This window comes from Chelonia mydas, chromosome 1 (assembly GCF_015237465.2).
Source record: "Chelonia mydas isolate rCheMyd1 chromosome 1, rCheMyd1.pri.v2, whole genome shotgun sequence".
NCBI lineage: Eukaryota > Metazoa > Chordata > Testudines > Cheloniidae > Chelonia > Chelonia mydas.
Genome location: NC_057849.1, coordinates 336,462,725 through 336,487,276, shown reverse-complemented (window position 1 = coordinate 336,487,276; position 24,552 = coordinate 336,462,725). Strand labels below are relative to the sequence as shown.

At 42.0% G+C, this 24,552-nt stretch overlaps 1 protein-coding gene across 2 annotated transcripts; it reads right to left on the bottom strand.

Annotated features, from left to right (window-relative positions):
- Positions 1-2,378: 2,378 nt before the first annotated feature.
- Positions 2,379-24,547, bottom strand: KIN (Kin17 DNA and RNA binding protein). Of its 2 annotated transcripts, none has more exons than XM_037889339.2 (13): positions 24,317-24,547; positions 22,220-22,314; positions 19,730-19,773; positions 19,486-19,608; positions 18,333-18,514; positions 12,908-12,956; positions 12,537-12,594; positions 10,545-10,671; positions 8,607-8,657; positions 7,785-7,853; positions 6,668-6,767; positions 5,302-5,402; positions 2,379-3,382 (listed from the first exon to the last, which is right to left on the bottom strand). In XM_037889339.2, the coding sequence occupies exons 1-13, from the start codon at positions 24,428-24,430 to the stop codon at positions 3,320-3,322; spliced, it is 1,176 nt and encodes a 391-aa protein (XP_037745267.1). In that variant the 5' UTR covers positions 24,431-24,547; the 3' UTR covers positions 2,379-3,319. The 2 variants fall into 2 exon arrangements, with proteins under 2 accessions (XP_037745267.1, XP_037745266.1); XM_037889338.2 differs by having other exon boundaries at positions 10,545-10,674; positions 24,317-24,491.
- Positions 24,548-24,552: the final 5 nt, after the last annotated feature.

The following is a 24,552-nucleotide window of genomic DNA, read 5'->3' as shown; positions in this document are numbered from 1 at the left end:
CTCCAACTACAGAAAACCACCAACCCAGAAAGCTTCGCTTCTATCAATGGGACTCCTATCACCATAGTCATCCTTTCCCGTTAACTGAAGCACAGCCACCTCTCAATGTGCTTCCTGACTAAAGAAATAAACTACCCCTGGGCAATGGAACCGGGTGCATGAAGTGCAATGGCTGGGCTGGGCTTTCATTTCAACACGGAAATCAGCATAGGCAAAACCAGTTTTATTTAATGCATACAAAATATAGGAACTACAGAAACAAACCTAAATTCACACCTGCTCTGCAATATTAACCAATTAAAATTCACAGTGAAGATGTCAGGTTGCACAGAAATATAAAATGGACTTCCTTCTAGAAGGCAGCAAGAGGGGAGCGCCCAACACAAAAGAGAAGTGCCACACTTCAGTAAATGGAAATGCTGTAACGGCATCAAGTATTTCAAAAGCCAGCTTTGAAAATCCTCTTAAATATGTATAATATTATTCAGTAAATGTGCAAGTCCAGACTCCAAATGCAGGAGTGGACCATTTGGGCTCAAGGAATGAGGGTAGGGAGTGCAAGATTATTTAAAATGGGTACGCAAAGTTAGGTTCCTGAGTTGGTATTTAAGCACCTAAACAGATGACCTGATCCGCAAAAGTGCTGAGCCTCCAATAGCTTCCATTGAGGTTAATGAGAAAGCTCAGTGCTTTTGAAATCGGTTCACGTAATTAGATGCCTGAAGCCCAACTTCAGGTCCCCGTCTCTCCACCTCTTCCCAGTCTTGGCCAGGTTACCTTGAAATTACTCCTTGCTTTACTCCATTCTAGCACGTGGCCTTGAGCAAGTCATTTTTCTTTCTGTACTTGAGCTTCCTCTGGCTCTACAACAGGGATGCCACCTCCTCTCCGCCATGCTGGGAGGAATCGAGATTTTTGAACAAGTGGGAAAACTTTCCTAAAACAAACTCAGCTGCAACGGATGGTTTTTTAAAGCCACTTTGTTACTGCTCTGCAGCGCATCACATCTGTTCCAGGAGTCAAAAGGAGCCATTTTATCTGCAATGAAATGCGATCTCAGAAACAATTCAGTGTGGTGGGCATATGAAAAATCCTGCAATCTACTATTTCACCGGCAGGGGTCCCCTTGAGACCACAAATTCAACAGCAGGCCAGACAGTGCGTGTGCCTCTTTTACTAACACGGTGACATGAACTTGCAGCTTGCTCAGACTGAGGCACAGCTAATGCACGCATGGGCATAGCATCCTGCGCTGTCCAACCATTAGACCAGAGGAAGGAGGAGATTTGCCTGTTAATCAGGAACACCACAGTCAGATCTTCTCAAGGAAACTTGCTCAGCCTAAAACTACTGAGGCAAGAAGAGAGCAGAAGGTTAGAGATTTTTTATTGTTTTTTTTTTAAATCAAGACTAACACTGGACTCTCCAGCCAACCTACCCCAACCCCCTCTGGACACTGTCCCCAGTGTTCTCCGCTAAAAACTAAGACTCTCCCAGAGGAGAGCCCCGGCAGCCTCTGACCCCGCAGAATATGCTACCAGCAGCAGCTCCAGCACAAGCCAAGGAGAATCTGGTACTATCGCCCCATCCCTCTCCAAACCAATGAGATGTGCTCTGGGCACCAGCCCCACCCCCCTTTTTTCTGCTCTACTTCCTATTATTCCCCCACTGCAACCCCATCCTTCTGCCCAGCCACATTCACACCTTTAGCTCCTCACCTCCATCCTCTCACCCAATTACACAGCCTCTCCCCACCCCCAAAACCTCCCCTCCAGCCTGAGCCAAACTCATGTAAATGCCTCTCTCCCTCCCGTCCACCACCTCTCTCCCTCCGGTATCCCCAGTCACTTCACTGATTCAGCTCCATCAAGTTATGACAAAAAGCCACGTAACTATTACCAGTTACCCTCATCCACCCTCCCCATTCACCCCCTATTGCTCACCTCCCTCCCTTCTTGTCTTCAGTTGATTTTAAGCTCTTCTAGTTAGGGGGCTGTGTCTTCCTAGGTCTGTACAGTGCCTGGCAGAACAGAGCCTCAGTCTTGACTAGGTGTTACAAAAGAACTACTACTAAGAGAGGATCAGCATAGACAAGTGCATCTAAAAACCCAATTGTATCCAACAGGTGGATTTGCTCTCCATAACTATTTTAGCTGGGTCAAGATCATTTCTATATCATGTTCCAAGAACACATGAGATTTAATCAGAGGCATATCAGCCCAAATGTAATGTTTCATCCTCTTCCCATGGTAGTTTATGCAGTTTAGCTATTTCAGCAAATAAAGCAAGACATGCATCTGGACTCTTGGCTTGATTCCACTAGGGAGCACCAGTTGACAACAATACTGATTATCCAGAGGCTTTTAAGGGATACATTGTGCTGAGAGAGATGTGCTTTTATTCCACAAATTGCTTTAAAAATAAAAAAGTGTTGTACAGAATGCTACACGTTTTAAAAACTATTCAAAGAAAAGTGACTCATTTAGGATCCACAATAGAGCAGGAAAGCAGCATTAAAGTGAACAAAGGACTAGGCCCTGGGGAATCTATGCCAGCACAACCATCAGTTCATTTCTATTAACCGAGCAGACAACTAGGTGTGCCTTTTCTTTACTGCTCACATTCACAGAACTGCACTGCCCCATAAATCATGCCAATTAAGGGTTAAATCTTGGAGTCACTACAGAGGCAAGTACAACCATGATAGTTAATGGGAACACAGAGGATGCCAGGATCAGGTCCTGACTGGGTGTGCGGTTTAGCAGAGTACTGATTACGCAGGTTTTGCTGTAATTTATTGCACTCACTTTAAAACTAATAAACCAAACCATTCTTATGTACATCATCAAAACCCAGAAAAATAATCCCCTACAGCACTGCTGCCTTCCTGCTTTTCTTTTAATCTCTTTGCTTGTTCTAAAGCCAGAATTTTGTTTTGGCGGCAGATCCAGAAGTATGTTATGCAAACTATAGGCTACGTTACATACAGTACCTGCCTCAAGTGGCCCTTTCTAGCTGGTGATATTTTATAAAACATTTAACATAGTTCAGTAAGTAAAATATTCCGGCACACAGGTATCCCCTAATCTTAGAAAAGAAAAACAAATGAAAATATTACAACATAATACAACTTTGATACAGAATCATAGACAAGATTTTCACAAATGTTAACAGATTTATAGTGATCTTTACATAAATCTAGGTTGTTTTTTCTATATACACAAATTAAAAACTCTGACATAGTAGAGTCTCGTGTGTCTGCATAGTGGACACCAATTTGATGTTTCCAGGAGTCAGCTTTGACCCATTGCTTTGAGTCTCAGAGGAGTTTGGAAATGTCTTCATATTGGATGCCTTCAATTCTCCGTCCTTTTAAAGGCCCCTGCAGATGAATAAATTGCAAGAAAGATTAGGGTGGGGGGAGGGGAGAACTCTGCTTGTTGAATCTCATAATAAATAGTTAATATTACAATATAGCTGAACTGAATCAAATCAAACCTGTCCACACTTAGCCATGTTTAAGAAAATGATAGCTATTAAGTGAATAGCACACAGGAAATGAAAGAAACTTTGGCATTTTTACACATTGCTGTGTTCATTTGTTTATTGATTTTTAACTAATGTACAACTTTCATCCTTCAGCGACTGTGGGCAATGCATTAATGTGAAAGGCCAGATTTTGAGAAGACTGCACATTATTATTATTATTATGGAATTACTTACTAGTTAGCAAGATTTAAAGAGGAACTGGACATTTATATGGGCAGAAATAGTCACAGTTTTAATAGTTAATGGTAAATTTTGGAAGGGATATACAATTACATGCTTCACTCTCTAACCATTAGGAATTCGAATGAGATCTGCTTGGGGGGAGAAGATTACTCCACATCTGGCAACTGTAAGCTTCTTGTACCTTTCCTCTGAAGCATCTGGCGCTGGCCAGTTGGAGACAGGATACTGGACTAGATGAACCAAGGGTTTGATCCAGTATGTCAGGTCCTATGTTATATGTTAAAGTGACCAAATGCACGGGCAGTTACGCTGGCTGTCTGTTCAAGAGTAGTAACTGCACACGAAAGTTATATGTGGGGCCCTACCAAATTCACGGCCATGAAAAACGTGTCACGTGCTGTGAAAGCTGGTCTCCCGCCGTGAAATCTGGTCTTTTGTGTGCTTTTACCCTGTACCACACAGAATTCACAGGGGAGACCAGCATTTCTCAAATTGGGGGTCCTGATCCAAAAGGGAGTTGCGGGGGGGAGGGGTCACAGTATTGCCACCCTTACTTCTGAGCTGCCTTCAGAGCTGGGCAGCCGGAGAGCGGTGGCTGCCGGCTGGGCGCCCAGCTCTGAAGGCAGCGCCCTGCCAGCAGCAGCACAGAAGTAAGGGTGGCAATGCCGTACCATGTCACCCTTACCTCTGAGCTGCTGCCTTCAGAGCTGGGCGGCTGGAGAGAGGTGGCTGCTGACTGAGGGCCCAGCTCTGCACGCAGCAGCACAGAAAAGGTGGCAATACCAAACCCTGCCATCCTTATTTCTGTGCTGATGCTGGCAGGAGCTCTGAAACAAGAAGCAATGTAAACACCTCTAGAAAAAAAGGTCTCTAACTTACTTAGTAACCACTACCCTCTGACATCAAAACAGAGTCATTGAGTGAAATTCTGGCCCCATGAAATCAACAGCTACTCTTACTGACTTCAGTGGGGCCAGACTTTAACCTTAAATCTCTCTTTAGAGATTTATAGGACTCATACAAAAGAAAAAAGGCCTTGTACACTAAGGCTCAGCCCAGAGAATATTTTCCATTGAGAAAGGTGGTTTGTAACAAAACTGCAAACACAGTCTTAACTATAAGTAGCATGAGCAACAAGGATTCAAAATCCATCAAACTACAAAAGCCAGCTTGATAAATACAGTAAGATAATTCTCTTATTTCATACATACATTTTAAGTGTATTGCTTTGTCAGTTGAAAAGTTATTGTATCCTTAACAGACCACATTTAAATTAAACCTATTAAATATTTTACAAATTTATCTTTAAAGTTCAATTTGTAAATTCAGTATCCCATTGTCTTTTAAAGATAAGGAGGCCCAGTAGATAGGGCAGTGGATTAGAACCCTAAAGGATTTGGGTTCTATTCCTATTGGCCGGCTGGGTGACCCTGAGCACCAATCTGTGTCCCAGATTCCCCATTTGCAAAGGGGGAATAATGATATTCACCCTTTGTAAAGGGCTTTGAGATCTACTGATGGAAAGTGCTATGAATAAAAGATTATTACATATATTGAAAATGTACATACAGATTCAATGATTATTGCTGCTGAGAAGTTCTTCTCATTTATAGATTCCAAGATGCCTTCATTTCCTCTGTAACCTCCATTTAAAACCAGAACTTTCTTTCCTGAAACAGTAAACAGGAAGAACTTTACCCATAGGGAACTCTTAGTGTCTTTTGATCAAGCCCCTCTCTCCTGAAAACACAGGCCAGAGTCACTTTGGGAAGTCTGTATCTACAAGAACTATAGAAGACATTGTTCCCTTGGAAGCAATGCTCAGCTTTTCTTCAGGGACTGCTAGATCCTAAAATGCCTGAGTGATACAGATGAAGGTTGTTTTGCTTTTAGGAAGCTGCTGATGCCTGTTTATCTAAGTAGGCTGAAAAGCAGCACAGAGAAGCTTGTCATAATTCACTAGAAGTGCACATGTGAGGTATGTAGCAATGGGAGCTCTGACACCCTCTGCAAGGATGCAGCATTCACCCTCCTTCTCCAGCTAGGCCTTATGTTTGGGCAGGAATCACCTTCCTTCTAGAATCACTCCCCTTCTGGGGTACCTCACTGTTGCTGACAGACTTTCCTGGTCCTTGACTATCAGGAGCCCAGCACTGACTGTGGGCACCTCTCTGCGCAGGTACACAAGAGGAGGGGAGAGTTTCCTTGAATCCTCTCCATCTTGGGGAGAGCCTGTGAAGGAACCACCACAATCCAGCACTTTATGACTAACAGGGATCTCTAGGGGGCCCTGGCAAGCTTCAATTACCTTACAATATTTACGTCTTCATTTTTATTTTGTTTTTTCAAAGTCCTTGTAATTTCTCCCTCATCCATCATAAAACTATTCCTAAATAAATAAATCAATGCCAAAAACCCAATATCTAGAAATAACCTTACAATCACAAACTCCAGACAATGGAGGAAACTTTAAGGTGACAAATACCTCAACAATACACTTACATTTTACTATATGTATAATATGTATTATATGGAGGGAAAATGCATGCTAAGAATCATTGAGGACAATCAGTAAAGCTCTTTGGCAGACTCCTACAGATACTTCCTGGCAGCTGAAGAGAGATGCTTTCATCTAGTCAAACCAAAAAATGCTTCCTATCCTTCTTAGAAGGAGCATAATTCCTCTTGGAAAGCTCTGTGAAATCACCAAAAAGAATAAATGCAATATTTGCACCAACAGCAACCAGAGGATACTTGGTACATGACAGGAATATCTTAATACAATGTGGATAAGAAATGCTGGCCAGGAACAAAAGTAGTAAAATGACACCTGTCATTCATAACCCTCAGGTGACAATTGATGAGTTATAGCTCAAAAGAATGAAAGTCAGTCCATCAGATGCAGCTTTGCTAGCTGGTTTGCAAATAAATTTACCTGGTGCCGGTATTACTGTCTCTAGATGTGTCTGGTCAAGTTTCAGTTTGTCTCCAGAATCAATCATCTTTACAACTGCTGTGTACTTGTCAATTACCTCCTGTCATGGAAAATTAAATATATTTATTTTAAAAAGGGAAAGATACCTATAACTTGATTATTTTCTTATTAAAAAAATACAGGTAAGAGAATTAAAAGCAAATGGCCATGTAACATGAATGATGCAAATACATCGGGGTAATTACAAAACACAATCATTCTTTGATTTTCTGCTTTTTTTTTTTTTAAAGTAGTCTTAATAGCAAGTAGATTCAGGAACATAGGTCTAAATTTTCAAAAGTGGCAAGTGTTTTCAGGTGCCCAACTTGAGAAGTCTGAAATGGACCTGATTTTTAGAAAATGCTCCACAATGATCTTCTGAAAATCAGACCACTTTAAAGAGTCTCAGATCGGGCATCCAAAATCACTATTCAGTTTTGAAAATGTAAGCCATTCGTTTTGTCATGCTAGATCAGATCCATGGTTTATCTAGTGCAGTATCCTGTCTCTGACAGTGGCCAGTGCTAGCTACTTCAGAGGATGATGAGATACTTCAGACCATTAGGCAAGGCGCACCAGACTGAAGAACTTGTGAATTTAGGGGACCCTCCTTCAAAGATTATCTGGGATTTTTACACTTCAATGCTGGACAGAGATTACTGACTCAGTCTCAAGGACTGAAATACCCTGCACTGCTCTTGGTCACTCCCCAGCAACACAGCTTTAAGATGACTGTATGGTCTAAAAAGACTCATCGATGAAATCAGAGTCTGAAGAAAACAGTAACAAGAGTAAACTTAATAGGGAAAAATGGTCATCAAGAATGAAGAGGTGAGTGGATGCCCACAAGCATCTATTTTGATTTGCAATAAATCCCAAGTCACTCACTGCCCAGAAGGAACTGAGAATCTGGTAAACTCTGAGAAAGTTAAAGGGAAGCCCTCATTCTGATAGTTGGGGTTCAACCACTACCACCATAAGCAACCAAATAAACAGATGTTTTCTAGTTGCTGTGGACTAGGTTGTGTCCAATCACTTTATTCACAAACTTTTATCAGATAAAATGCTGTAGATTCACCTTAACAACTGCTTTCTTCTTATGATACTTCTCACCAAGCTTTTTTGTTACAATTTTTACAACAATTTCCTGGAGAAGGGGAAAAAGGAAAGAGAAAAAGCTAATACACAAACAAAAACAACTTACTCTCAACTCAGTGTTTACATCACAAGTAGCTTTTAACTCCAGTTGTCCCCACAAGCAGACACTGATGTTATGCTGTGTAGTGTAGGCAGGCAATGCCACTTCTAAGACAAGACATTATAGAACTTTCATTGTGGCAGGAACCCCACCACAAAGGCATCTCCTGCCCTCACTGACTCAAAATATACTTAAATTTGAATTCAGTGTGTTACAAGGCAGCCCTTCTGGATCACTGGTAGCAAGGCCTGACCAGGACATTTGAATCTAACAGCCTAAGCCTCATCTCCCTGAGCTGGAAGACATAGTTGTGTTAGTTCAAAGGCTGTAGCTTACTACTAAATCTCTATATAGTCTGACCACTAGAGTGGGGAAAAGACACCCTGTTAAAAGTGCATGTAGATAACCTCTAGATGCACCTGTCCTTTAACTACAAAGTAAGCCATCACTATATAAAGGAGCTTAAATATTTGAAGTATAATGTTTCAGCATAGTAAATATTGCACAGCAGCCAGGAAAAGTGAGATATTTGCAAACTGAGAGAAATTAACTTATGATAATCTCTCTGTTTGGAAAATAAAAATGTACTTTTGGTCATATTCTGCTCTTGGATCTATATATGTTGCAAAGCAGCAGGGGCTGTGTGCACGTTCCCGAAGGCAGAATTTGGCCTGATAACTATGTAGTTATTCAGATACTTACAGGCTGCAACCAGTAATCTGTTCGGGCTGTTTTTTTCTTTTCTTCTTCAAACTACAGAAGAAAAAAAGTCAAATTTTTTTTGGCCTTTCATATCAATGCAAGGTTCCCACCTCCCCCTAAAAACCTGAACAAGTTCCATGCACTTAGGTATCAAACCAAAACAGAATAGTGAAGGTGTTTACTACACCAATAGTCCATCTAGCGCAGTAGGTATTATACCATCTGGTCTTAAATTAAATAGTAATAAGTTATCATCAATTTATTTCAAAACCTTCTCTAATGACACTACAATCTGGGATTTGCCCCCGAAAAAGAATGGCTCAGGTGTGGGAATCTCCCTTACATCCTTCTTCTGTGGTGAAGACTGATGCAAAAAATTCATTTAGTTTCTCCGTAATGGCCTGATCTTCCTTGAGTGCTCCTTTAGCACCTTGATCATCCAGTGGCCCCACTGATTATTTGACAGGCTTTCTGCTTCTGATGTACTTAACTTTTTTGCTGTTAGTTTGTGAGTCTTTGGCTAGTTGCTCTTCAAATTCTTTTTTGGCCCACCTAATTATACTTTTACACTTGACTTGCCAGAGTTTATACTCCTTCCTATTTTTCTCAGTAGAATTTAACTTCTTCTACTTTGTTGTTTAGCTGTAGTGGCACTGTTTTGGTCCTCTTACTACATTTTCTTAATTTGGGGTATATATTTAAGTTGAACCTTTATTATGGTGGGGGTTTTTAAAGTTTCCATGCGGTTTGTATGCATTTCACTTTTGGAACTGTACTTTAAAATTTCTGTTTAATTAGCTTCCTCATTTTTGTGTAGTTCCCCTTTCTGAAATTAAATGCTTCTGTAGTAGGCTTCTTTGGTATTTTGCGCACACCCCCTCCCCACCTCCCGACACACACACATACAGGGATGTTAAATATCATTATATTATGGTTGCTGTTACCAATTGGTTCAGCTATATCCACCTCTCGGACCAGAACCTGTGCTCCACTTAGTACTAAATCAAAAATTGCCCCTCCTCTTGTGGGTTTCAGGACTAGCTGTTCCAAGAAGCAGTCATTTATGATGTCCAGTAATTTTATCTCTGCATTCCATCCTGAGGTGACATGTACCCAGTTAATATGGGGATAGTTGAAATCCCCCATTACTATTGAGTTTTCTATTTGCATAGCCTCTCTGATCTCCCTGAGCATTTCACAGTCACCATCACCATCCTGGTCAGAAATATATCCCCATTGCTACATTCTTATTATTCAACCATGGAATTTCTATCCATAGAGATTCTATAGTACAGTTTGGTTCATTTAAGATTTGTACTATATTTAACTCTATGCTTTCTTTCCCATATAGTGCCACTCCCCAACCAGCATGACCAATTCTGTCATTCCTTAATACAAGGGTACAAAATATTTGTGTCCCCCATTGATGATCACCATTCCACCATGTTTCTGAGATGCCTATTATATCAATATCCTCATTTAATACCAGGCACTTAAGTTCACCCATCTTAGTATTTAGACTTCTAGCATTAGTATATAAGCACTTTTAAAATTTGTCGCTTTTTAGCTCTCTGCCATTATGTGATCTAATTGAATGGGACTCTTTTTCATTAAGATGAAAGACAATTCTCTTTAGACATTTATAAATTTTTGACTAGAATAAAAAAAACTTCTCTTATAAAAGATGTACTAAGCTAGGTCACTTGAAAAATCCAGACCCCTTGATCTGCATCCAGAATTAAATAGAGCAGGGTAGAATAGGAGGCATTGGTATTACGTGGGATAAGCCACGATGATCGTGTAAAGTGGTGAGCTGCTGAATTCCACCCAACCTGGAGCTTCAAGTTCTTTTCAAAGGTAGCCCCAAGTAGACTGCACTTAAGTGATTTAGACTTGGATTACAAAGGCATGGATCTCTAGGTAACATTCTCACTGTACCTCCATGATCTCATCCAGTGCAGATTTCTTCTTTTTCTCTTTTGATTGGCCTGAGCTGTGAGCAGATTCTTTCCGTTTAACTGATCCTGCTCCTCCCACCATCTTCAATGCACTTGGTCCAAGGACACTGCTGGAAGAGGGTTTAGATTAAGATGATGTTTTAAAAAAGCGAACGGTACAAAGCTTAAGCATAGAAGTTTCAGGTTATCAGGGAAGTCTTAAACTGACACCTTTACAGAGATGCCCCCGGAGAACAGGCTGTGCAGAGGTGCAGCTGATCTTTTAGACCTCAATCCCGCCACTTAATCTACATGAATCCTGCACCAGATTTCAATGGGGACCTGTATGGACACAGGAGCAGATCAATTTGCAGGATCGAGGCATTGGATTATAATCTGTGGGGCACGAATTGTACCAACTTTTGCGTTTGGATTGCAGGAACTCCAAGAGGCAAACAATCTGATGGTCAAACCAACCCACTGGTCCAAGACTTAGATGGATGCTTCAACCATTTTAGTACAAAAATGTTTCTTCTAGCACACACTACGGAGAAATTTATCTGTGGGCAGAGGTACAATAGCTGGACAAAAGCCTGTTCATTAACAAAACCTCTCAGATTGAATTGGGCCATATGTTCTTGCTTCTCTGTAGGAAGCTGCTGCGTTTACAGACAGTGAGCGGAGTGATCAAGATCCTATTCCTGGATATGGATTCGTTCTTGTTTATTTTGAATCTGCAATTTTTCGTTTTTTTGACCGATTTTACGAAAGATCATTTCTGATTTTGCAGGAAGTCAGTTTGTTTGCTTTGGTAACAATGTTTATTGTCTTGTGTTCAAACAGTGTTTTGTAGATGTAAAGTGCTATATAAGTGCTAAGGATAATTAAAAATAAAATAGTGCAGGTTATCATGGTCTAGATACACTCTCTACAAGTCTCTTTTACTTCTGCATTAATGTTACAGAAATCTTGTGCCTGGGAGCATCTCTAACTTGGCATGAGAAATTTAGGTCACTTGGCCTACTAGTTCCACAGAGGTCTAGACAGACTAATTCCAGCAAATAGCTGGAGAACACTCAGAACAGTACTTCTTACTTGCAGGAGATCTATTCAGGGAAGTTTGTATTTTAAATCCTGTAATCACCTTGAGCACTACCTGGGAGTGGAATCTTTAGGTGTAATTTATAATATACCTCAAAGCTTAAAATCCCTCTATTATATTGAACCAGTTTATAGTCTAATTTTCTATCTCGCATAGCTCACATCAGATATCTTATCTAGAAGCTTCCCCTGTGATGAGAAGAGAGCTTTCATTTTACCTGTGATATGTTTAATTACAATATTGTCCTATGAGAAAGGATGGTTTCTTGCTAGCCAAATGTTTTCACAGACTGCTGTAACTTCTTATCAACATTGCTTATATTATTGATCCCTTTGTCTTGCACTGCTTGTGGTTACACCGAAACTCAATGAAGTTTAAAAAGATTTATTTGGATTCACCTTCCTGAATGCTGATCAGGAAAATGCATTGAAGGCAATTGGCCACAGTAGTCAAACATGGGTTTACAAGACTAAATTAGCCAACTAGTAGTGGATAAGTAGAAAGGCAGCTGGGATATTGGATGCTCATTTAAATATTTTTGATTGTATATTTTAGCCCTTTATCTGACTTTTCATATGTTGCTTGTCTTCTTAGGAGCTGATCCTGCATCTGGCTCCTAGTCAGTGGATGCGAGGAAGCCCACTGATTTCCATGGGGCTCCACCCACCAGGCCAATAGATTCATAGAGTTTAAAGCCAGAAGAGACCACTAGATAATCTAGTCTGGCCTTCTGTATAACACAGCAGGACCAGGAAATAGACTGCATGCTCTTTAGGGCAAGAACTGTCTCGCTGTACATGTGAACAACACTTAGCGCATTGTGGGTGCTACCATAATACAAACAATAAGATAGGACACAAACAGAATGGGATGCTTGTGTCTTTTCCTCACCTTGTTTTAGACGATGCTGCTACTGAAGTACTTGCTCCTTTGTTTAAATTAAATGCAACTAAAAAAATAAAGAGATGTTACTCTATTTCTATCCTTCACATCTAACTGTATTTAAGGGTGTTACAGCGAAGAATTGCAAATTAGAAGCAACACAAATACAGAAAGATTTACTATTCAAATGTTTTGGCTCATCCTTTAAAATGAACTGCTTTATACAGTAAGAAGAATACTTTGCTCTTCTATAGTGATTTTCATCTGTGACCTTAAAGCACTTTACCAATGCTAAGCGTCAATGCTCAGTCCACTGCTTTAATCCTAGATCACAAATATCCTCCATAAATTCTAAACATGCATATTAAAAGTCCAGTTACCTTTCTCTTCATCATTTTCTCTGTTTAGTTCAGTATAGACAGGCTTTTCCTGCCAAAGAAAAATAAAACAAACTTCAAGGGTTGAATAAACAACTGACGTGATATCATTGCTGGGGATCTTTAACTAGCTCAATTTTTACAGCTATTATAAGGTTACCAAACTAGCCACTCTGGCCTGACCAGTTAGGAGGATCAGGACTAGAAGACATCTTGTTATAGACCCCTGTGCAGAATTTTCCAATTAAGATTCTCTATATAGATATCATCTGAAACAGACTGTCTCCAATAGGAAAGGAAAGTTGCCTTTTATTAATAGCCCTATTTCTTCCTGAGCCAACACGGCTATACAGAGAGACAGGCTTTCCAAATGATACAGAAATGATGAGACTCTTCCCTATTTTGAGGCACTGCAGGTTCAATGAATCATAGCAACGCAGGGACGGAAAGGATCTCAAGAAGCCATCTTGTCCATCCCCCTGTGATGAGGCAAGAACCGAGGCCATCCCTGACCATGTTCTCCCATGATCGGGTTTCCACAACCTCCCTTGGTAATCTAGTCGAGTACTTAACCATTCTTGTAATTAGAAACGTTTTCCTAATATCTAATCTAAATCTTCCAAATCAACTAAAACTGAACACAATATTCCAGCTGAGGCCTCCCCAGTGCCACATCGAGTGAATGATTGTGTCTTCTACATAACATCCCTGTTAATACACCCCAGAATTATATTTACCTTTTTCTCAAGTGCATCATATTGTTGACTCATATTCCATTTGTGATCCCTTTTATTGCCAGATCCTTCTCTGCAGTACTACCATTTAGCCAGTTATTCCCCATTTTGTACTTGTACATTTGATTTTTCCTTCCTAAGTGTAGTACTTTGCCTTTGTCTTTATTGAATTTCATCTTGCTGATTTCAGATCAATTCTCTGATTTGCCATGGTCATTTTGAATTCTAATCCTGCCCTCCAAAGTACTTCAACCCCTCCCAGCTTGGTGTCAACTGTAAATTTTATAAGCATACTTTACACTCCATTATCCAAGTCATTAATGAAAATACTGAATAGTACCAGACCCAGGACAGACCCCTGTGGGATCCCACTAGATACACACCCCCAGTTTCACTGCAAACCACTGATAACTATGCTTTGAGTACAGCCATGGCGCTCAAATATTTTCAGTCACACCCCCCCGCCCTCCACTACCACCTTACCAAAACTGGAATGGGTCCGGGTCCCCCCTCCATTACTGCATAGCCATGGCTTCCTCAGCAGCGGAGTGTGTGCTGAAGGTGAACTGGGGCTGGGGTTAGAGACGGCACTGGTCGAGGGCAGAGAGGGAATGAGGGTAGAACTGGGCTGGGGGTGGAGAGCGAGTGAAAGGTGGAGCTCAGCCTGGAGGCAGAGCAGGACTGGGGGCTGAATGGAACCTGGTGGAGGAGCAAGGCTGAGGGCAGAGCTGGTCTGGGGCATGGTGCTGCTCCCTTCCTAACCCCCATGGGGGCTAATCCAAGCCCCGCCCCCCCAAACATTCCTCCATGCCCACTGGGGGGGGAGGTGCCCCACATTTTGGGACCACTGGAGTACAGTCTTTCAATCAGTTGTGCACCCACTTTATAGTAATTTCATCTAGATCACATTTCCCTAGTTTGCTTATGAGAATATCATGTGGGACTGTGTTAAAAGCCCTACTAAATCAAAATATATCATATCTACTGCTTCCCCCATACAATAAGCCAGTATACTCGAATATTAAACTAGGAAAAATACTTATTTTAATGCTGTTTAAAATTTACCTATGGATACCTGGAATTAAAACTGCAAGTTTCAATCCCATGCATCAATAGGTTAATGAGACCTGGAACCATGCCAAAGAAAAAGTCCTCTAGAATACAGCACTGTACTAAAGAAAATTACTTTTCATCTCTGGAATTTGGTTTCCCAAACTTTTGATGATCTAAAACATTTGTTATTTTGCAATTAGAAGGTCATGTAAGATCGGGCCTTAAAAGTCCTGTCACTTTGATCACTATCTTGCTTTTCCCTCCCATTTAAATTCAAAGAAGATTTTAGTAGCTAATCTCTTGAGAATGAGAAACGTTTACATGATAATTTTCCTTCGGTTAGCAAGTTCCTTCCAGTACTCGTGGGCTAATGCCTCCCACAAGTGGAATTCAGATACTGTTGCTGGAGGCTCCAGGGCTGAGCTGTCCTTCAACTCAAACCATCAGAAGTTCAATTATTACAGTACAATAATAGGCAGAAATAGAAAATCCCCAATAGAAAGTGAGATATTTATAAACTAAGGAGTTACCTGGGAACGAACCCAGTGACATAAGAACAGCCATACGGGGTCAGACCAAAGGTCCATCTAGCCCAGTATCTTGTCTTCCGACAGTGGCCAATACCAGGTGCCCTCAAGGGAATGAACAGGTAATCATCAAGTGATCCACGCCCTGTCGCCCACTCCCAGCTTCTGGCAAACAGAGGCTAGGGACACCATCCCTGCCCATCCTGGCTAAGAGCCATTGATTGACCTATCCTCCATGAATTTATCTAGTTCTTTTTTGAACCCTGGTATAGTCTTGGACTTCACAACATCCTTTGACAAAGAGTTCCAAAGGTTGACTGTGTGTTGTGTGAAGAAATACTTCCTTTTGTCTATTTTAAACCTGCTGCCTATTAATTTCATTTGGTGACCCCTCGTTCTTGAGTAATGAGGAGTAAATAACACTTCCTTATTTACTTTCTCCACACCAGTCATGATTTTATAGACCTCTATCATATCCCCCCTCAGTCGTCTCTTTTCCAAGCTGAAAAGTCCCAGTCTTATTAATCTCTCCTCATACAGAAGCCATTCCATACCCCTAATCATTTTTGTTGCCCTTTTCTGAACCTTTTCCAATTCCAATATATCTTTTTTTGAGCTGGGGCGACCACATATGCATGCAGTATTCAAGATGTAGGCGTACCATGGATATATACAAAGGCAATATGATATTTTCTGTCTTATTATCTATCCCTTTCTCAACAATTCCCAACATTCTGTTCTCTTTTTTGACTGCCGCTGCACACTGAGTGGATGTTTTCAGAAAACTATCCACAAGGATGCCAAGATCTCTTTCTTGAGTGGTAAAAGCTAATTTAGACCCCATCATTTTATATGTATAGTTGGGATTATGTTTTCCAATGTGTATTGCTTTGCATTTATCAACATTGAATTTCATCTGCCATTTTGTTGCTCAGTCGCACGGTTTTGAGAGATCCTTTTGTAGCTTTTCGCAGTTTGCCTGGGACTTAACTTTCTTGAGTAGTTTTGTATCATCTGCAAATTTTGCCACGTCACTGTTTACCTGTTTTTCCAGATCATTTATGAATATGTTGAATAGAACTGGTCGCAGTACAGAACCCTGGGGGACACCACTGTTTACCGCTCTCCATTCTGAAAACTGACCATTTATTCCTACCCTTTGTTTCCTATCTTTTAACCAGTTACAAATCCAGGAGAGGACCTTCCCTCTTATCCCATGACAGCTTACTTTGCTTAAGAGCCTTTGGTGAGGGACCTTGATAGGACACTGTGACGGGGCATGCCTCACCACTGCAGTGCCTGCTAGCTGTCCAGGGAATTAGTGCTGTACCCTCTTCTGGTGGTGTCTCGACTGCTGTCACCTCTGTTCCTGGTCCCACGTCACTCCCATGACCGCAGCGTCCTCTTCAGTGACACTGCCCTCTGGCTGTGAGACACTCCATGTTCCCCTCCTTTCGGGGGGACCTGCAGTCCATTATCTAGCCACTTCCTTCAGTGACTCCAGCACCCTCTTTGCCCTTGCATCAGGGCCTCAATCTGCAGATCCCTGCAGCCTGCCAGGAGCTGCCTTTAGTTCTCTGGGTCTCTGCCTACAGCACTACGTGGTCCAGGGTGCTTGCTGTCCTCTGCCTGCAAGGCAGCCACTCCTCCTCCCTTCTCAAGCTCCAGGGAGTGACTGACCCTGCTCTGTTCTGCAGCCCTTCTTATATGGGCCAACCCGGCCCTGACTGGCTGCTCCCATAAGCCCTTCTGTGATTGGCTGCCTCCTGCACAGCCTCCCTAGGGCTGCTTTTAACCGCTTTTCTGCCAGTGTGGTGCAGACACCCCATCACAGACACCCTCCTATCAAAAGGAAGGAATGGAATGAAGAGGAATGGAAACTTATTGTGTCCTCAGATAAGACTCATACATTCCCCACATCCCCACAATGCCTCTAGAGACTTCTGTGAATAGTCTCCCAGAAGCCCAGGAGGCTAACTGGTGCGGGATTTTTACGACGTGCCTGCAGCAGCCTGAGGTCCTAAGGGATTGGCATTTTGGATAGAAAAAGATGAACAGGGTAAAATTGTATATGTTGGAGATATGTCTTTAGAGCTCTAGTAATGACACAATCTTCCAAGGGTTAGAGCTAAATGAAGGGAGAACTATTTTCCAGGAATTGTGGAAAGAGGAACTTACCTTGAACAGAAAGGTTTCTGGAGCTATAAGAATAACATTTTCCTCATTAAAGGTAGAATGCTTCTTGTATGGACATAGGAACTAATTCCAAAACTTGCCTTTCGGAGGGAATGGAGACTAGAAGGGCCAGCCACCCACCTACCTAATTTGCCAGTGCGATTGAACACAGCACCTGATACTCAAATGGAGGGTCCAATGTGTTAGGCTACAAAATGCTGCTGTAGCTGGTTGGTTGTAGGACTCCAACTGAACCTTCTGAAGAAGCTCTAGCGTAGCTGAGATCATTAGAAGTTTGGGATTACTAGAATATTTGTATCACAACAGCATCTAGGTCAGGTCCCATGGTGCTGGGCACTGCATAAAGTGGCAATCCCTCCCCCAAAGAGCTGTTTCTGTTTCCCCTCACACCAGAAATGTAAATCTGGCCAATGAATGAAACATCTTGGTCTTCCATATAACTGCTCCCTCTCTGGACCTTGCTGTGTGGAGCTGGCTCGAGCCCAGTCAGCCCTTGCCCCCCCCCAAATAGAGGTAAAACTATGCCTATGCTCAAGGGTTCCCCCCCACTCAGGCTCCCGCTCTTCCCCTGCCAGGCCCTGGGGGCCTCAGCAAGAAAAAGGTTGAGAACCCCTGGCCTATCCCTCATGGTTCAGAAGAGACAAAAAAAAAAAAAAAAAAAAAAAAATACAAAAGCAAAGAACCCATGATACATGTTACCAATCCAGCATTAGTTACCTGGGGAAAATTCCTCCCTAACCCCAGCTGGTGATTGACCTGTAACCTGGAGCGTGAAGACTGACCATTTGTATCACAGCTAAGTAACTGCAGATGAGATTCCATTGGAAGATTTGACAGAGCAGTCCTATGTGGATTAAATTAAATATTTAATAAGATCACTTCTGAACGTGAAGATTGGTATATATAATATCTTCTCACCTGTTCTTTCCCCTCCAAGCCTCTCCTAACTTGCTCTTCAATGAATTTAGCAGTTTTTTCTTCATCATCAAGGTCTTGTTTCTTCTTCTTCTCTTGTTCTTGTTGTCTACGGATAGTTTCTGGGTCCCGATCAATATACTGGATATACCAGCCTTTAGGAGTCTCATCCACTTTGCAGAAGCCTTAAAAAACAAACATAGATCATGTTTCAACAGTTACTACCAAAACCAAACTAAAAAAAAAAATGCTTACATTTAAGAAATTATGTTTATGGAATAAGTAAATGCCAAGACATGCATCATAGATTGTATTTAGTGTATCGATGTATTGATTACCTGTAGCACACAATTTCTCCATGTACTATTCTTGAATTACTGCTTTTAAACTATCTTAAGCATAATCTTTTTTTCAGCTAATCAGATTTACTTTGAAATAGGTCAGTGTAGCTAACAGTGACATAAGTACATAAGCTCCCTTTGTTTAATAAAATATGGGAATGGAAATGCTTTTTTCAACAAGGACAAAACAAAAATACATACATATATAACTACACATACAGAATGGTGTGCCATAGCATAAATTTTACTAGAATGAGTTCTAATTACTCACACTTGTAATTTTATTAGAATGAGTTTGCTTTGGCCACGTTAATCACACAGGTCATTACAATGAGTGCCACTCAAACCTTCACACCAGGCCATATTTTCTCTATATGCACATTTACCAGAAAATCTATTATTGTAGATATCAAGCCTCAAACCTTTCAGAAGTTCAGGAATTAATATTGACTACTCAGGGCCTCAAGCCATCTTAATTTGTGGAGCAATTCTATATTTGGAGGGAATACTTCTTTAATAGTTCGTTGTTGTTTTAAATGGCAGCTGTTGAAAGTTGATCCGAGTTCAGTAGTAGTTCCAGTGGATGTGGATTAGTGGGCAGAGCGCAGATGAAGCAGGAAAAGCCTCAGAAGTTAGCATAAGGTTTGAAATTTATCACATGTACCACTATTTATGTGGCACTGATGGGAGTACAATAAATGTATATGCATACTTCTTATAGATTTTCAGTATTTTGCACTAATCAGCAGGTTTTATTGATTATTGAGTGACTGCATTGCCAGTAATTAATCATTTCTTATAGGAAATAAAATTACCTTCTCTCCCTAACCATTTAGTAAAGTCAGTTAGGGTTTCCCACTGCGTGGCATTCATGTGGATGTGCTCTCGATGGCTGATATATTCATTGTATACAATATTATTGTGGACTCTTTTCGTTCCTAAAAGGAAAATATATTACTGTAAATACAAGTCCATTTGTATTTAACTGGGGAGAAACTGATGTGAATTTTTGTTATTGAACTATACAGGGTTATTAACAAAAATAATCAAAATATTTACCAAATCGTCTCCTGAGCAGTTCTAAGAAATCATTTCGGAATTCCCTGATGGAATACAAAGGAGACTATTTAAATAAATGCAAATGCTACGCAACTGTAAAAGCATTATAAATGACAACGGAAAAATATTTACAAAATAAAGAGGTGTATTCAGTTCAAAAGAATATCACCAGATTCAGATAATCCATTTCCTCTTTCACTGGAACATTTTAAAATATGATATCATATGTGTATCACTCTACACACCTACATAAGTCTATATACACAGCGTGTGTGCCTGTATTTATACAATTGGGCAAACGTGTCAGTGTACTCACATACACTTTGGCTACGTCTACTCTGCACACCACAGGTGGTGGCGTGCAAGGTATACAGAACTACACGATGCAGTACACTGAGGAGTGTAGCTACATGTGTCAGTGGAAGGCTCCAACAGCTCCCTGCAACGAAGAAAGGCTCTGGCAATGGGGAGCTGCCAGAGCCTTTCCCAGCTGCCTTCCCCTGCCAGCGCCTTACCCCACGGCTGCAGCCTTTCCCCGTGGCAGGGAAAGACTCTAGCAGCAGGACACTATACTACTAAAAATAGCAGTGAAAACAGGAGAGGCGCTACTTGGGTGTGTAGATAGCCACGTAGAGTACATACCCAAAGGGTTCAGGCATGACTTTACTCCACTCACCTAATCAGTTCCTCACCATCTACAATGCTATTTCTGTCTGTGCTGGGGGCGATGGGAGTGCAGTGTATATACTTTATATGCCACCATAAAGCGTGTGCAGTGTAGACATACCCTTTATCCTCCTTGACCTGTCAGCTGCCTTTGACATCAGCTACGCTCTTCTTTTTGAAATCTTGTCCTTCCTTGGTTTCTGTGACTCTGTCCTTGCAGGGTTCTCCTCCAACCTCACTTATTGCTCCTTCAGTGCATCCTTCAGAGGATCCTCCTCATCCTCCCTCCAACTTTTCCACAGTGCTCTGTCGCTGATCCTCTTTTCTATCTTATCTCTGGACAATCTCATCAGTAACACAAATTCAGCTACCATTTCTATGCCAACAACTCACAGATCTACCTCTCTGCTCCAGACCTGCCTCCTTCTGTCTCAACTAAAATCTCTCTCTGACAATTCCTTTGGCTGCCTAGCCTACAGCTCAAGCTCAACTTGGCTAAAACAGAGCTCATAATCTTCCCCTCTGCAAGCCCTCCCTGCTACCTCTTTTCTTGATCACTGTGGACACCACCACCATTCTGCCAGCCACTCAAGCCCATAACCTGAATGTCATCCTGGATTTGGAGCTCTCACTGTGTACTCACATCCAGGTTATGTCCTTATATGGCTGATTCTTTCTGCATAACTTGTCTAAGATATGGCTTTTCCTATCCACCCACACAACTAAAACACTCATTCAAACTCTCATTATCTCACATCTCATTACTGCTACATCCTTTTCACTGGTCTTGACAAAGGCACTCTTCCCCCATTTGTAACCGTTCAGAATGCTGTTGCTAAGATAATTTCCCTAATCCGTCCCTTTGCCCATGTCACACCTCTGTTTGGATCCTTCCACTATCTCCCCTTCTCCACTGCATCAAACATACGCTACTTGTTGTCACTTTCTAGGCCCTTTACAATCAATCTCCATCATCTCTCATTCTCTGTTGAGCTTTTGACACTCACCTCCAATCAGCCTATGATGCCAACCTCCATCACACACTTAAGTTTTCAAATAAGTACTTCTGTGCTTTCTCCCATGCTGTCCTTCACAAATGGGAGGCACCTCCCATAAACATCAGCAAAGCTACCCTTTTATCCACTTCCAAATCACTCCTCAAAACTCTCCTTTGCTATGATGACTAAAAAAACCTTGACAATTACACAGCTCATGTGCTGAAAGCACTGCCTATCATGCTGACAAATACTGTCCCCTTGTTTCCTTGTACTTCCCTGTCTGTCTGTAGCTACCTGTCGTCTCTTATCTTAGATTGTAAGCTCTTTGGGACAGGGACTGTCTTTTTGTTCTGTGTTTCCAGAGCACCTAGCACAACTGGGTCCTGGTCCATGACTATGGACCCCAGGCACTGCGATAATACAAATTAATAATAATAGTAACTTCTACCAGGTGACATTTTCTTACTATATAACCAGGGCCCTTACAAATTCATGGTCCATTTTGGTCAATTTCATGATCATAGGATTTTTAAAATCATAAATTTTCAGATTTAAATATCTGAAAACATAATTTCACTATGTTACAACTGTAGGGGTTTGACCCAAAAGGAGGTGGGGGGGAGTTGCAGTATTGCCACCCTTACTTCTGCGCTGCTCCCTTTTCATACTGCTGTTTTAAAAATATCTAGCAAGTAACACTACAGTAAAATTTTAAAATTCATCAAAATTCAGCTGCTTCAGTGGGAGTCCAAGAGGGCACAAGGATGCAACCACCCAGATTCGATTGCAGGATCAAGGCCTATGTGGGGAAGTTTGAGAAACTAACTCTGAAAAATAATCCATGAATTGTTGAGGATCTTCAGAAGCAAGTAGCAGCTGTCTCTGGTGGGATTCGGACATACAATGACATTTGAAGCCATTCTGTAAAATAAAAGATAAACATTATGTTGACTTACAGAAGTCAGTAAACTGACATTTTAAACACCAAGAAAACCTAAGTTAGAGTTTTAAAAAATAAAACTGACACACCCCTGGTAATACCATCATCGCATAGTGCAGCTAATGTGGGAGAACAGAGCTAAGGCAGCAACTGTATGACTCCTGCTTCTGGAGTGTGAAATGTTTGTCATAAGCCTTATTACTGTTACAGTGAAAGGAGATTCCCTTGGCTTTACCAACACATCGCCTGCACACCAGCCACTCCCTTTTTTCAAATGGTCCTTTATGCCCAGAATGCCCTCTCCATTCCAACGTAGCAAGAATCTATGCTCTTCTCTTTTAAATTGCTTAAAACAATTCTTCTGTGATGCCTACCTAGTTTTAACTCTCCTCTTGCATAAGAGATGTTATTTTTAATAATGCTGCACTGCTATTCGATTATTCTATTTCCCAGTCAGCTGATGCTCATTATCCTGATGTATTTTTATGGTCTGGTCCTGAGGGGCAGGTTGAGAGCCTGCATTTTCCCTTGATTTCAATGTAAGTTATGGGCGCTCAGCACGTTAGGATCAAGCCTTTAGGTCCCGATTCTGAAGATATAACAACAAAGCGGTTACCTTCCTCACCTGATTAGTCCTACTGAGTATATGCATAAGTATTTGTCACTTTGGGACCCAAGAGCTTGATCATAAGGTACTGAGTGTCCATAGCAGCCTGAAAGCATGTACGGGCAGGGGTTATCATCCTATGTTCTGTTCAGCATTAAGCACATGGTCTGCGTTCAATAAACAAAGTGATATGGGACTTGTACGTTTGGGGCAGAACACACAGGCAGAATGTCAGTGTCGCTGTAGCTCACGAAAGCTTATGCTCAAATAAATTTGTTAGCCTCTAAGGTGCCATAAGTAGTCCTTTTCTTTTTCCGGATACAGACTAACACGGCCGCTACTCTGAAAAGTGTCACAAGTGAAGAAAAAGCTCATTACAAGTTCTAACAGATTTGCTAGAGATCAGTGCTACAACTATGAAAGTGGAAAGGACTACTAATGCCCCAATTTGTCCAAGTATTTGTGATACTGATGACCTCTACCAAAGAAGAGAGAAAATCTAGTGCACTAGTATGTTATTGTGAAATTGTCAAGATTATTACTAGAAGAATTTAATAAACACATCTCATCAGAGGACAGTAATACTTGCAAAAGCTGCAGCAGAAATCAGCCTTTCACTCTATTAATACACTTACAGTTGTTTTTCAAAGGCATGTGAAACAAATGTCAAGCAAAAGAATTAAATCTTATCCAGTGTACTTTATTAATTTGTTTTGTTTGGATTATTATAATGCAGCGTATTGACTTAAAACGGATCTTGTTTAGTTCACTGAATTGTATTTGAATGTATAGCCTCCTCTGATATGGATTAGCACTGATTTAGGCAAAAGAAAAAAGATTAGTTATGTAAAAGACTCTTCCTTTGCTACAGACACATGTAAGTCTTTATTACTAGTCTTTCAACCGCAGTGGGTTTCAAACTTTTTTTTTTTTACACTGGTGACCCTTTCACAAAGGAAGCCTCTGACTGTAACCCCCCTTATAAATACAGGGATTTAATTTAAGGGGAGCTGGCGACCCGCATGTAACCACCTTGCGACCCCGAGTTTGAGCACCCCCCGTTCGACAGGGGCTGTGTTTGCACCAGGCTGCTGCGGAGAGCGACGCCCCCCTTCCCGTGCTCGACGGCACCGAGCTCCCATTAGCGCTTCGCCGAGGACAGCGACGAGCCGAGCCCGCCCCAGGCGTGGGGGGAGGGGGGCGCGCCCTGGCCCTGCGCCGCCCTCATGGGTCTCCGAGCCCGCCTCCCCCCGGCACAGCCCCCTACCCCAGCCAGGGGCCGCTACCCTAGCTAAGGCCCAGGCCCAGCCCCCTGGTCTCGCCTCCCCGCCCGCTGCGCCCCAGCTCCCCTGCCCGGCCCCGCAGCCCCGGCTCACCTCATCCCGGCACTGCTTCTGGCACATCTGGCAGTACCAGCGCAGCTTCTGCAGCCCCTTGGACTTGATGCGGTTGGCGATGGCCTTGGGGCTCAGGAAATCCGACTTCCCCATGGCGGCGGCCGGCGGCCTCCCGTCCCCCTCAGCCCCGACCGGAAGCGGAAGGACACGACCCCGGAAGGCCTTCCGCCGGCCGGCCACGAGGACGCCCTTCGCCCCGCCCCTGTCGGTCGCGG

Coding starts and splice junctions, on each gene's coding strand:
- KIN (XM_037889338.2), bottom strand. CDS start 24,430: ATGGGGAAGTCGGATTTCCTGAGCCCCAAGGCCATCGCCAACCGCATC. Junction 7,854..8,606: donor CAGATTACTGGTTGCAGCCT/GTAAGTATCTGA, acceptor CCCCTTCTCCAG/GAAATTGTTGTAAAAATTGT. Junction 5,403..6,667: donor GACAGTAATACCGGCACCAG/GTAAATTTATTT, acceptor TTACTGTTTCAG/GAAAGAAAGTTCTGGTTTTA.